At 43.8% G+C, this 14,111-nt stretch overlaps 1 protein-coding gene across 16 annotated transcripts in view; it reads right to left on the bottom strand.

The window, feature by feature from the left end:
* TENM3 (teneurin transmembrane protein 3) overlaps positions 1 to 14,111 on the bottom strand; it is a 1,347,981-nt gene that overhangs the window by 19,446 nt on the left and 1,314,424 nt on the right. For all 16 annotated transcript variants that reach the window (XM_069631455.1, XM_069631458.1, XM_069631457.1 and 13 more), the window contains 3 exons: positions 9,470 to 9,645; positions 8,899 to 9,134; positions 5,228 to 5,524 (listed from right to left, as the gene is read on the bottom strand). In XM_069631455.1, the coding sequence (XP_069487556.1) occupies positions 5,228 to 5,524; positions 8,899 to 9,134; positions 9,470 to 9,645 (709 nt within the window). The remainder of the gene's footprint in view (positions 1 to 5,227; positions 5,525 to 8,898; positions 9,135 to 9,469; positions 9,646 to 14,111) is intronic.

Genomic DNA, 14,111 nt, shown 5'->3' with positions numbered 1-14,111 from the left:
TCATAGAAAAAACGAGTTACTTTTGGTAATGTTCTTTCTAGCGGATCCAGAATCCTAACAGAGCCAGAAGGGCGCATCAGAACAGCTCAAGTTTGGCTCTATCACAAAGAAGATCTTGCAACCTGGTGCTCGGAGTGATGCCACAGGAATATATATGTGGTCAACGCCACACTACACCTGTACTGCTCAAAATTAACTGTGTTTAAGGATTTAAACTTAGAACGACCAGGACAAGGGTCTACTCACCCAACTAAGAGTTGTCAAGACTAATGGCATCTCTGAGTCAACTTCTCTATGTCGGGTCGGGGGTTAGTCTTGCCATTTGCCACTCTATCCAGGTTACTGTGGGTGAGCAGCACCTTCAATAAAGTCAGAAACCCAATGGGAAGTTCGAGTTCATCACCCATTTTCATAGACTAGAGACACCCCTAGGATCATCACAGGGGGAGAGTGCGCATGTGTCCAAAGCACACACGCTGCACTGGTTTCTGCTGTGATGCAAAAGCCACCAAAGCTGCCGAAGCCAAGTGACTGTCACCAGATTTGGATGAATAATCCTTGGAGGTAGGTAGATCGGCCAATCAAGGAGTACCGTGCTGAGACTGTGGGTATCCAGTGATTAAGTCACCTGGGAAAAGATTGCCAGGGGGTAACATTTCCCCAAATTTGCACTCCCAAGAAAAGCATGCACTTTCCACAAATATTGTAGGACTGGAGTTAGAATAGTAAATCATACCCGTCCTAGAATGTTTGGGGAAGGCTTTTAGGGGTGCAGGGAAAATAATTACCTACCTCATGACATTTTCACATAGAACCGTACTGTGGTGAGTCTCACTGTGGAGAACAGTAGCTGTGGGATCAAGACTATAACCTGCACATGGGCACAGCTTTTTCACATGCAGTTCCCAAAAAAACACACTTCAAAAGAATGGAGGGGAGTGGGGGCAATAGTAAAGAAAGGAACATTTTAGTTACCTCTCCCAAAACAGGAATTGCATAATTTTCTAGGACCCTTCACATACTTTCCTCTGGGTATTGCCCTGGTCGAAAGGAAAGTGTGGGGGGTTCTCGTACTGGGGAGCCATCTTTACTTGATGACTGGGACTAGTCATCTTTGTCAGGCTTGGCCAGCATGGTAAACACCTTTTCAACCTGCTCCCTAATTGCTGTTGGGTTTGTACAGTCATGGGTGCCATGAATTGCACTGAGGTACATTTTATTCCCCCACTTCTATTTGTGTAGTGTTTATTGATGCTGTAACATTTAAATGAGTTAAATAAAGGGGTTGAATATGGCTGAAGCGATTTTCCTTGGTTACGTGCACAACAAGGAGCAGCATTGGCCAACAGGGCTGGAAAAGCCTTGGAATGTGCCTGACGCCAAACCATGGATGACTTTGAGGAATAGGCAGAGGACCTTAAAACCTGAGTATTTAGAACAGCTTTCACGTTCCTTTGTGTCTGAAACGTCATTACAGGGAACACGGTAAGTCATTCTAAAATTATCAGCAGCAAATTGAAATCTGACATAACTGCAAATCCAATGTGAATATGTTTCTGTTGTATTGTGGTTTGAATGCAGGTGCTTGGCAATGTATGAGAGAATGCTAGTGTGCCTGAGAGAACGTTTAGCTGTGAGTGCAGGAATGCTTGCAGTGAAGGTTCCATAGTATGTCAGTTGGCGAGATTCCCGCTGGGTGATGGTACCCAGTGGTTCATACTTGTCATCTTAAAGGGACTTTCTGTAACATGGAATTAAGCTGACTAACAGAGCCTTCCCAAGATGTCTAAGGATCTTTGATTATTACAGTTTATAACAATCTATACAAGACTAAACCCCCTGTACCCGTCTTCTGTCAGTGTGGTTGATGTGGTTAGCCATTTTGCAACAAAAGGAGTGAGTATGGATGTCATCTCAAAAACGGCCAAGCAGGCAGTTGCCTGGTTCCTAGCAGTGGGCGGGGCCATCCCATCCTCTGTGGTTCCCACGGGATCTCAGTGTAATAGATGAGCAGGAGGAAAATGGTAGTGAGAGTCTCCACAGCCGTCAACAGACTACCCACTCACTACCTCTTTACTCTTTCACTACACACAACTCCAAACATCTAGAACACATACTCCGGTCTTATTGACAGTTGAAATTACAATATCACATGTTTCCGAAGAACCTCTGCAAAGGATCCTCACTGCTTGACTCTGAGACACCCAAGTTTCTGTTTCCTGTAGCATTTCCTGGACTCTGCTCTACTGATAAGTGGCATACAATCGACATATACACCCTACAATTGGGCAAATAAATTCCTTTAAAAAATCAATAATACCCCTAAAAAAATCTGCAAAATAACAAGCACATAGGAGCCTGTCGACTGTTTGGGTTGCCACAGCTCCACGGATGCGTTTGAATCAATGCCACCAGCAGAGCAGTGCCACGGAAAGCATCTCCAATATGGTTGCACGCTAAAATACCAAATCTAAAACAAGGCTGAAAACACCGATTTTTTGTTTTTTCGAATTTCCAAAATTCCTTTTTGTTCCTTTGCACTTTTTTTATTTTAAATGTGGGGGGAGACACTCCACAGCCCTTTCCCCCATATTCCCTCTACCTTAATGTATTCACTTACTGAAACCCCTATCTCTTTTTAGCAAAAAACAAAGTGCAAAAAAGTCAAAACATTCGATTAAAGAAATATGTGTTTTCAGCCTCATTTTAGGATTCGTTTTTTCAAGGGATTACCCTACAATATTACTACCTGATATGAAGAGGTAGAAATGTACCATTCAATTTGCATTACTTACTAGGTAGCAATATATCTGTATGAGAATAAAATAAAAAAAATATCACAAAAATCCAGCCACTGTGAAAGCAACTTCCTTTTTTACTCTCTAAAAATCATGTTACGCCTAACTTCAAGAAACAGAGAAAAACATTACAAATGACAAACCTATCGGCAGTCCTGCTTGATCCACCTTGCCACTGCCATGCACTATGCCTTCCAGCAGAAGAAAGATCAGCCGTGCTTGGGTTTTCCGAGCTGGTTGTGTTGAATATGCCCTATACTTTGCCCATTTGCTTCATGCAGACACCTTTGCTTTGCTGCAGTGATTTTGTGGCATGCACTCCAACACACTGTTCCCAACCATTTATGCGGCCACAAATAAATAAATCAACTAAAGAACGGCATATCCTCGAGGTCCACTTTACTTCCAGACATTATTCTCAACACCATCAATACAAAAAATAGTATCAATCGGAGCACACCAATTTCACCAACGGTAAATTACAACATTTGAAAGAAAACTTTAGACAATTATGGGCGCTGAGGAGGAATACAGGCCCCTGTGTTGAACATGAACCAAGAAAAAGTGTCTAAACTTGAAGACACTCCCGTCCCCTGCACAGATTTCAGGCTGAAATCAATCAGTCAACATTTTCAAAGAATTTCCACATTTATATCCATAAATATCATAGTAGAACGTAAATAACAGCATACATTTGCCTTATCCAAAAAACATATGATATTTGGCTTTACATATAGCCAACATGAAAAACGACGAAAAACAAAGTTGAACACTATTCTTTCACAGTTGAAATGCAACTTCAAGCTCTAGGCGTTTCGGGGAGACCCCCTTCTTCAGGAGCAAAGATCTGCAAATACATGTACACACAAAGTTATACATCACCACATAGTCCACTGAAGGTTTAGGATACTTAAACAATGCGTACATGAGATACTCTCTACAAGTCAGATACAAACAAGAATCCAATAATGTCATACATAATGTTTCGTCGTGGTTGCTAAATCACAGATGAATAACTGGTGTGACTCCAAAAATAAAACTCAAAGTGAAAATTAAAGAAGAGGACAAAGAGCCCTCATATGTACCTTATAATAGGGTTGTTGCCAACACGATGTATGAAATATTCAATTCACATCTGTGATTTAGCAACCACAACGAAACATTATGTATACAATTATTGGATTCTTGTTTGTATCTGACTTGTAGAGAGTATCTCATGTACGCATTGTTTAAGTTTCCTAAACCTTCAGTGGACTATGTGGTGATGTATAACTTTGTGTGTACATGTATTTGCAGATCTTTGCTCCTGAAGAAGGGGGTCTCCCCGAAACGCGTAGAGCTTGAAGTTGCATTTCAACTGTGAAAGAATAGTGTTCAACTTTGTTTTTCGTCGTTTTTCATGTTGGCTAGATGTAAAGCCAAATATCATCTGTTTTTTGAATAAGGCAAATGTATGCTGTTATTTACGTTCTACTATGATATTTATGTATATAAATGTGGAAATTCTTTGAAAATGTTGACTGATTGATTTCAGCCTGAAATCTGTGCACGGGACGGGAGTGTCTTTAAGTTTAGACACTTTTTCTTGGTTCATTATTCTCAACACTGCCACATAGCGGTGCAGGGAAAAATGCCATGCTGAGTATTTTTTTAAAAGCGAAGGTTGGCCTGACGTCGCTGGCCACCGGTTAAGGAGTGAGTGGTTGCCCTTGAAGAATCCACTGGTGTGGAAGCCACTGCGCACATACCAAGTGGTTTAGACAGTCACGCAAGGCCACTGGCCACCTCTGCTTGAGCCGTTCTTTACCCAAGTTAACGCTACATAATTTGAATAAAGGATTCCACAGAGGATTCATGCATAGACAACATTCCTCAATCTTTTCTAAAAAAACAAAATCCAAGAGTGCTCTCCTGCTATTCTGAAGCAACACCATAAACAATGCATGAGCTTGCTGATCCAACTACACGGATACCGGAAGTCTCCTGCCCGAGACACATCCAAGAGTTTATCCATTAATTATTTACAAATGACTTAAGTTATCAAGACCCAGCTCATGCAGATATGTTTTATATGTCGAGAGAGCAGGCACAGCTGTGAATTCTTCGCTTTTGCTATAAATAATTCAGAAACGCTCTGGTAATCAGAAGGTAACCAACATTAGACGGCTTCCCGAATACTGAAGGATTAATCACCCTGACTGTTCTGGATTACAAATGGCTACCCCACAGCACCCGAATGATGGTCTGATCTCATGCCTTTCCCTTAGCAGGGGCCTTAGCGCAAGTGACAGTACTGAAGCGCAATGCGAAATGCGCAACACAATGTTATTTTGAATTCACACATGCAATAATGAATGATCACATATTACCCAAGGAAGACAACTCCACTTGGATTGCACCCTTAGCGCGGCCGTGCCACAGTGTCTCACCTTGTCTAGATAGGTGTAACTCCATGTTTTTCCGTCAGCAAAGAGTCGAGACACAATCCTCCCTTGGACATCATAGTCTACTTTTTCGCTGGTGGTTCCACGCTGTATGCTGGCAATCTGACCGGTGGTGGAATATGTAACATTGACCGCCATGAGCTTGCTGCTTGGCAGCCAGAGGGTTGGGTGGCCTGAGGTGTCGTAGGCGATCCGCAGCAGGAATTTACGGTGGTCATCATAGATCTTTTCCGTTTTAATGTTTCGATCGTAATCGACCGAGAGGATGTTTCTGCCATTTACCTTTAGGAAAACAAACAAGAAGGTGCAATAATCATCAGGCTATTCTAATGCCAGCACATTATTAGTCCTTAAACCGCCAGCCACTGTTTAAACACCATTTACTATGATTGATTCCCTTTGCCAGAGAATTAATTTAGCAACTTCTTGGTATTAGTGCCATGCATTAGATTAACTGCTCTTTTAAAAGGTTTCATTAAACACAGGGACAGCCTGGCATTTGCTCAATGTCTTTTAAATTAAGTTCTTTGAAGGTTTGTCAACTGTTAACAAAATGCTAAACTGTTTTAATTGGAAAGAAGCATATCTAGAGCTTTGCCATTTATTGAGAAAATGGTCCTTTGTGCAGACATTGGGTCCGATTGATTCTGTGTTCACTTGAAACACATGATTGCGGATCGATTGCTTATTTAGTTCCCATTGTGACAAACAATCGCACATGCAGGTACCATTCAATGGGCATGTAAAACACTGCGGCGAAAACAAAGTCTGGCATACATCACAAAGCATTTTCAGTTTTTTTAAACACTTAAAAAAAAAACAGAACGTATTTAAAGAAAGTGCCGTTTTCAGGCATTAATCCTGTTACATCACTATATCTTGAGAGAAAAAGCATCGAATGAAAGGTTACCACGTAAAATGGGCGGGCCTCCCTATCGCAGGGAGAGCTTTAAGAGTTAACACCATAGTGCATTCCTCTAAGAGCTGCCAATTACAACATACTGCCAGGCAGTGCCTCTATAGAGAAGTGGCTCTTCCAACGCCACCCTGGGGAAGCCTAGAGTCCAACTACCCATCTGTTTTTGACAGAGATAATTATTACCGATATTTACTTGATGACGTGAAACATTTTTGCAGCAAATGTGTTGCTCTATGACCTGTCCTTTGCTCTGTTGCTCTCGAGTTAGGCTTGCGCTATACAAATATATCATAATAATGAATCAGAAAGGGCCGCCTCGTCGCAACTGGGATGATTTTACTCATGTTTGCCACCAAGAGTACTTCTCCTCTCACTATGGTACAAAAAGAATAAACATTTGTAGATTTGCCTTTATTTTGGTGCCCATTCATAGACTTTTCGGCCTTGTCACGAGCATTAACCCCAGTTGTTTTCTCTTGTTGCACTCTATGGTCTTCCAGCTGCTTACCTCCTTCAATGCCAAAGAAGCATTTACGGCAGAGGGAAACCCGCGGGAAAGTCTAGTGATGGAGATGCATCTATGTCGACTCTGGTGACTGGGAGTATTCAGGCCTGGAGCTAAATTGGAATATTTTGTAGATTTACCCATAAATCTGCATTTCCATGCAATACATTTGTGTAGGAACTATCTGCCCTTGCTTCTGGTATCCATTTCATCATGATCAACATCTCCTTGAGGAAATCCTGGTCGTAATTGCATTTCAATGGGGAAATTCAGTTCTGCTTGGAATTTTGGTGGAATTCAAAATCTTGACTTCTGATAGCTATTTTAACTTGAATTTTGGAAAACAACGCTCATGTGGATCTGACATTTTATTCCCAGCGTTCGTTGAAATTAATTTTTAGGATTGGAACAGTGGGGAATGTTACTGTGGAGGACTGCCTAACCCACATTCTGCTAAGTAAGTTTCCCGATGGAAATACTCACTCATGTAATGGAGTCGGCCATCATGTCAGTAAATGAGACCGAGACAGTGTCTTGCTCAGTGACTGAGGGACTCAAGCTCTAAAAACAATCAGTAAGATCCCCTCAATGGCCAGTCTTCTTCATATCCCCCCTCTGTGGTTTTCAGTAGCCTGGTGCTTCATGGCAAACATGTTCATGTACTGGCTTGCAGCTGTGTGGTGGACCCTGCTCTATCAACCTCACCCGATCACTTGCGTGGCACATCCTTAATTTCCAATCGAGCCGGCATGCACTTAAGTGACACTCTTGGGAACTTTACATTTATAGGAGGTTTTGATAATGGAAGACCCCACTGAGGAAGATATGAAAGGAACACAAGGCAATGCACATTCTTTGGAACACTATGGGATGCTAAAACCAATCAAAAACATTCTTTGCTTTTTCTCAATTGATCAGTTGTGACCAGGATCCCCTTCCACTCTCCAAAAGAACGAGAGCCTTTTCATCACCATGTCAAGGTCGTATGTTCTTATAAAGGCTCCAAGATCCACAAACAATGACAAATCAGCCATCACACATCGCCATGAGGGGACGTATCAGAAAGAGGGGTCTGGTCTTGCTCCTGGTGGGACTCTACTGGCATGTCGAAGTGATGCATCTACGATGGAGGACACTATCAATTCCAGTTCTATACTAGGTCTGTAGTTTTTAGTAACCTTCGGGGGTTTGGTTTTTGATTATCTAAATTAGAAGACCATGTGTGTAATTGGAGCAAACATACTATGCAGAGTGCTCATGATCAGTTTGGGAATAACGGGTATATAGGTTTATCAAGTGTGGCTAGAGCCTGGGTTTGCTCAGGAGAGAAGGACGCTGCCGGGGAGGAGATTGAATGTTGTACTTCATTGTGATTTGATGGGAAGGAAATGGGAAAGGAAAACACATGACGGCTGGATCTTAAACTGCTGCTCAAACCTGTACAGTTCAGAAACAACTTTCAGGTGCACCTGGCCCCTTTTCCCTGCCAAATAATTCCTCAATCGGCTCCAGGTAGTAAAACAATTAAACCGTCATTTGTGGAGTTATTTGCGTGTAAAGCGGGGATTTGCGTGCCATTCTGCGCACAAATCCTCATTCGTCTAACAGGGATTTGTGGACAGAATTGTACACAACTCCCTGTTTAACACGCAAATAATTCCATGACTCAGGGCGAAAACCGATAAGTGAGGGTCCTACCTAACACCTCTGACAAAGTAGGTTAGTGTTTCTTACGGGTCAAGCTCATAATTGCCAATGCTTTTCATTATCACATGATCTAACTTCCAAGAGCTGTAACTGGTGGAATACAGATTCAAAAGCAACCAAAGGGATTGTCAGTTTGCAAATGGCGTGAGGCAAAATTAGTGTTTTGCAGTAGTCAGGCCATAAGTACCCAGTGTAGTGTAGCTGCAGTTTCAGAAGGGTAGCGACTCAAACATGCATTGAAGGATACGAATCTTGAGATGAAAAATTGAAATAATACTCAGTTATACAGTTATTTGACTTTGACATTGAGAGAAAACGGAATGATAAGTTGGGTTTCTGAGTGAATGCACTTCACAGAGTAACCTACAAACCATTTAATTGAACAGGTCAAACGAAAACTTTTCTCGCCAAGCCAGAAGCATTGTCAGTAATTGTAATATGAGCTTTTTGGAGATGGGTTCACACTTTCACTACCAAAACATTTACAAACTAAAAGACAAATTACGTATTAAAATGCGTGCTCACCCTGAGCTTCCGGCCAATCACAGTGACTTTCCCCATGACTTGCTCTTTTCGATATCTCCATTCTACAACATTCTGGCCATTCTCCCCCGGGAGGGTCATGTTTCGTTTTGCCACCGTTGGGTTGACTGGGCCAGCTAGAATGTGGGGCTCAGTCTGATAGTGAGAATCCATGCCATTGCCGTAGATGATTCGGATGGACCCATCATAGCCAATCTGGTAGCTGTTTCTAAATTGATCTGATAAAGACATACATTGAGACCATTAAACAGGAAATTGACACGTGTCCACCTGTGCAAACAGTCACCTGGAAAGAAATATATCTAGATACATAGGAACAGATAGCTAGTGATGCAAGGAATTACTGTACTTTCATTGTGTACTGGAATACTTTGCACATTTTACAAAGTATTGCTCCTTCATCTTATCGTCTTTTCATAATAGGCTGCCATTTTAGCTTGCGGTTGCCCAACGCACTCCCACACCCGTTTCTGGTCATATGCAGATACTGATACGGTTCACAGTATTCCATCGAGCAAAGAAATTCAGTAAGTGTTAAAAAACAAATGAGTACCTTGGACCATTGTGTAGAACGAATCAATGGAGGATAAGTTGGACGTGATGCTGACATCATCTTCCCTGCTCGATGACTCGATATCCACTGTGATGGCTCGGTCCATCTCCCCGTGAAGATTGGTGACTACTCCAGTTGGGAATGTAACATTTGTAAGACGTCCCTCACTGTCATAGCTATGAAAAGAATTGCGAAGGCAAAAAAATAAGTTACGCATTTTAAGTAAGACCAACAACTTCCAGAAGTTTTAGTTCACACAACAGGATATGCATAGAGAAAACTCCAGACAAGCTTTGAAATAATCGAAAGGCTGCTCACATACTAGCGCTCCAGCAGCCATTGCGCGCCCATAAAAGGATATACTGTACTTTACTCTTTGAAGTGCAACCAAAATCTGGCTGCTCATCTAATTTGTAGTTTCAAAGGGACCGTGTTCTAATGCTAGTTAACATTTCAGAGGCTCCAACGTTGAAATCCTATTAGGTTCCCATCACGTCCACCTTTCTAATGCCCTGATTTTTATTGAAATGCCAGTTTATTTGACCGAGCACCGAGTAGCGGCAATTGCAGTTCAGGGTGCCTGGATGGATATCCATTTTAACTCGGTGTCCAGCTTGTTGCAAATTTCCAAAGCAACAATAGATAAGTCTGCTAACATTTAGCATGTGTGCTGTGAAGATGTATGGCATCGGTCGACAAAGCCTGCCTGAGGCTACACTAAATTAGAACACCAACGACCTACTGGATAATTCTCTGTAAATCATGCAAAGTCTGGGATCACAGTACCAAGTCAGACTTCGCTACCATATAAACGTGTACCTGATTTAATGCTGGCCTTTGCAATATGCATTCATATTGGTATAGGAAAACGCCACAAGGGTCTTTGACCTCCATTCCATTGTCTGCCATCGCAATTTCTATCTGCATAACATATCAACATTTTCACATGGAATCCAAAGTGATACCTCTTGGAAAAACGTATTTCCTAAAATGGAAATCCAGCTTCGGCGAAAATAAAACAAAATCATTTCTTTACACCACTATAAATCTGCATCATTAACTCATGAACTGAAACCACGCATGTCAAGTAGGGTGGCAGCACTATAGCAGGGTGGGTGACGTAGGTTTTCCCCATGTATCAGCCAGACTGCTTGAAGACCGGAATATGGGAGTGGAAGGCTGATGAAAGGCAAAGATGGAAGTGGGTGGCGGCAGGTAGCCTGAATGGGATTAGCCCCAATTCCTGCCCCTCATCGAGGAAATATCGTATTAGCCGTTGCACAACCCTCAAGAAGTCTGGGTGCGCAATGCATCTCGTAGTACGACAGGTTCTATGCTGGCAGCAGACTAGTCAACGGGAATGCTCAGAACAGGAGACTGCGAGGCAGGAAAAGCTACTCATTCAGAATATACTTGATTAGCACTGGGGTCATTTGAGCAGCCAATCCAGTTGCTTGGATCAGCGCTTTCATAGAAAGGTACAAGCCTGCCTTTCGAGCAAGCTGTGGGCTGCTCGTGCTCTCCACCCTCTCCTATCCCGCTGATATAATCTGTTGGTAGTGCAATTTAAAAAATCCTCATGTCCTGGATGCCGCTGCCTTGTGCTGCCATGGATATGCACTCTACCATTTCGATGGCTGTCATCGTTGTTATTTTTTGCTTTTGTTTTGGGGAATAAATGGGCCACAAACTCTACATTGGCCAAGAAAATACCCTAAACATCAAAGATATTTTCCCGGGGAGTGAATGGTAATAATCCCTTCATTGGAGGCCTGAACTGTGTGGCAACGCCCCACTGCTCGTGTCAAAACGCTATGCTTGGTTCCATTTACTTGGGCAGGGGACCATTATCAACCAGTACAGCATGCCAATAAAGGGATTAGTGCCCAATTCTAGACATTTCCCAGGAGCAAGTGATTTGAACTAATAAAAGGAATTACGGGAATCCTGTACAAAGGCATCAGGCAAAGGAAAACAAAGAGCAGGGAATGCTCCCCTGCACCTCCTTATTATAGGAATTGTTTACAGTTAGGTTACACACCTTAATACTCTCTCAATTCCTGGCTCACACATACCCAGCATTAAACTGATTACTTCTCTTTTCATCCCCAACAAGAACTTTCTTTAGCTATTTTACAGGACAACCTTCCACATTAGAGCAAATGGGTTGGTGGGAAGGACGTAGACCGAGCAACTAGGACAGTGTGACGTCGGAGAAGCCAACTCATGCTGTGGATCTCTCCACTGCTGCCCATTCTCACTTGTCTGGCAATTCCTCCCCATAGGACCTAAGCAGAGTTAATGAATGAAGATGTCTGTATGCACAGAGAAAGAAAAGGAGAGAGTGATGGTGTATGTGTGCGCATGTGTGCACCAGAGTCCCTTTCCTAAATCTGCTATATGGAGGGTGAGGTCACCAAGGGGACGTGACACTGGCAAAAGCTGCATGAGGCTGGGCCCGGGGAGTATCCCCTGGCTGTCCCCACCATGCCAATAACCGGTGCAGGGGCCTGCCAGATGAGACGACCCTCAGAGGGACTGATCCCATTATGGGATCACTGCAGTGCTGCCAGTAATCACTATGAAATGCAGCCTGTTCTTTAATCAATGACTGCCAAGAAAATATATCTGGTCATTTAGAGAATTCAATGCCCCAAACTATACTTGAGCAAGGGTCATCCCCTCATGGTTGCGCAGAAGAGGTGTTCGGCAAAGCAGGGAGCACAGGCAACAAGGTTGGACATGCAGAGTGAAGACCACCAAAAACAGCAGCACCCAAATACCTCAGGTAGAATATAAGGTGCCGGGCGAGCCTCTTGAAGGCTCGAAATGCCCGTCAGAGCCGGAATGGGATCCCATGCATTCAATTTAACACACTAATTCCTAGTCCATAGTGCACCAATCAATCAGAAGCCATCGGGGAACCCAGGTGCACATAATCCTGCTACTCCAAGTCCAGGCAATGAAAAAAGAAGCCCATATAAGCCAGGGAGTACCACAGTGGGTTCTTGGGGATGGTGAGGCTTGGGGATGGTGAGGCTTGGGGATGGTGAGGCTTGAGGATGGTGAGGCTTGGGGATGGTGAGGCTTGGGGATGGTGAGGCTTGGGGATGGTTGGCGGAAGAAGATTGTAGAGGCTGAAAGGTGGCTAGAGTTTGGAGAAGTAGGAGGGATGTGGTGAGGGCAAGTTATGAGGAGGTAGTCGAGGGAAGACCAAAGGTGGAAGAGTGGATGGCCAAGGATGAAAGGGGGGTGGAGAGAAGATCTGAGGAAGAGGAGGAAAGAGAACATAAGGAGGTGGTGAAAGCGGGCTAGGGAGAATGTAGTGGATAGTAAAACTAAGGGGTAGGTGTTAAAGAAGTGAAGAAGGAGAGCGAGCGCGACAGGGAGGAGCGGAAGGGGGAGGGGTGAACGAAGGGGAAAGCAGAAGGGATGCGCTACAGAACACTGTGTGCAGATTTCAATACAGAACTTTCACAAGCATACAAAAGGTTAGCAGCAGTTCTGTGCGATAACCAAGAATGTGTCACTGCCTACATCACAGTTCTTTCATACGCGCTAACACACACTTTGTTAATGCTATTGATGTGTCTTGAGACTGAACATTGGGCCGCAGCAGTGGCTAAACGCGCGAAAGGTAATATGAATGGACTGCGGTTTAGGCAAGGGCAGAAGCGTGAGGCTGATGGACTGATGAGGGCGCCGCAGTGAGGTCTATAAACCGGTGGCTTGAAAACAGTAGCAGGGATCTCCGTCGAAAGGCAAGGGCGATAGAGCAACAGTCAAGCTAGCAGCGCGCTTTCCCTGTGGGAGGCTATTCCAGGGCCAGCCAATCATCTAATAAAACACACATGAAAGCACGTTCACGGGCAGAACCGCAGCATTTTAGCCTGCGCGGGTTTGTTAAACCGTGTTCATTAATGAGGCCCTAAGCATCTAGCCTCGGGACGCTTTTCGACTTCGGCGAAAGTACAGTAATAGCCCATAGAGCCCTGAATCTGCCTGTGGCGCGCACTGCTAATTGCATTCAAGCGGCTGGCACATTGACAAGTAGATCATGGGGAACCTGCATGTGTGTGTGCCATTGGTCATGGACTTCTAGGCAATATTTCTTTTTTCTCTTAGACACTGAAAACTGGGACACAAGCGCACAGCTTTAAGGTGATCACAAAAAAAGCTTCCCTTGCTGAAAGCATACGACCAGGGATGTGTGGAAGCGGCACTGCGCATGCGCGCAGCCAGCGTACTGCACAGGTCAGCGCTGGCGGGTTTTTCATTGCCTTGGCTTTCCACTTTCCACACTGAGCACATTCTTCATGCAGCAGGCAAAGGGGGAGACCAAAGATCAAGAGCTATATTTAAACTATAATCCCCCCACGCAGTAGAGGACTGTTAATAGTGAAGATCATAGCGAGGAAGGACCCTTAGCGTCCGCTGCAGCATCATTGCCATCTGGTACATGGGATTAAGGCAATTAGCATACGGTAGAGGCAGGTCCATGGGCGAGGCGTGGTTTCCGCATGTACGTTTACTATGCCAACATGGCCACTGAGAAAAACGGAAAGGGGCGTTTTTGATTGATTGATATTTTATTTCTATCGCGCTCGTACACAAGTGTTTCAGAGCGCGACAAGGCAAGAGA

Source organism: Ambystoma mexicanum, chromosome 6q (genome assembly GCF_040938575.1).
Source record: "Ambystoma mexicanum isolate Mex_15411 chromosome 6q, UKY_AmexF1_1, whole genome shotgun sequence".
Lineage (NCBI taxonomy): Eukaryota > Metazoa > Chordata > Amphibia > Caudata > Ambystomatidae > Ambystoma > Ambystoma mexicanum.
Note: the sequence above shows the minus strand (reverse complement) of the source record. Positions and strands in the feature narration are given on the sequence as shown.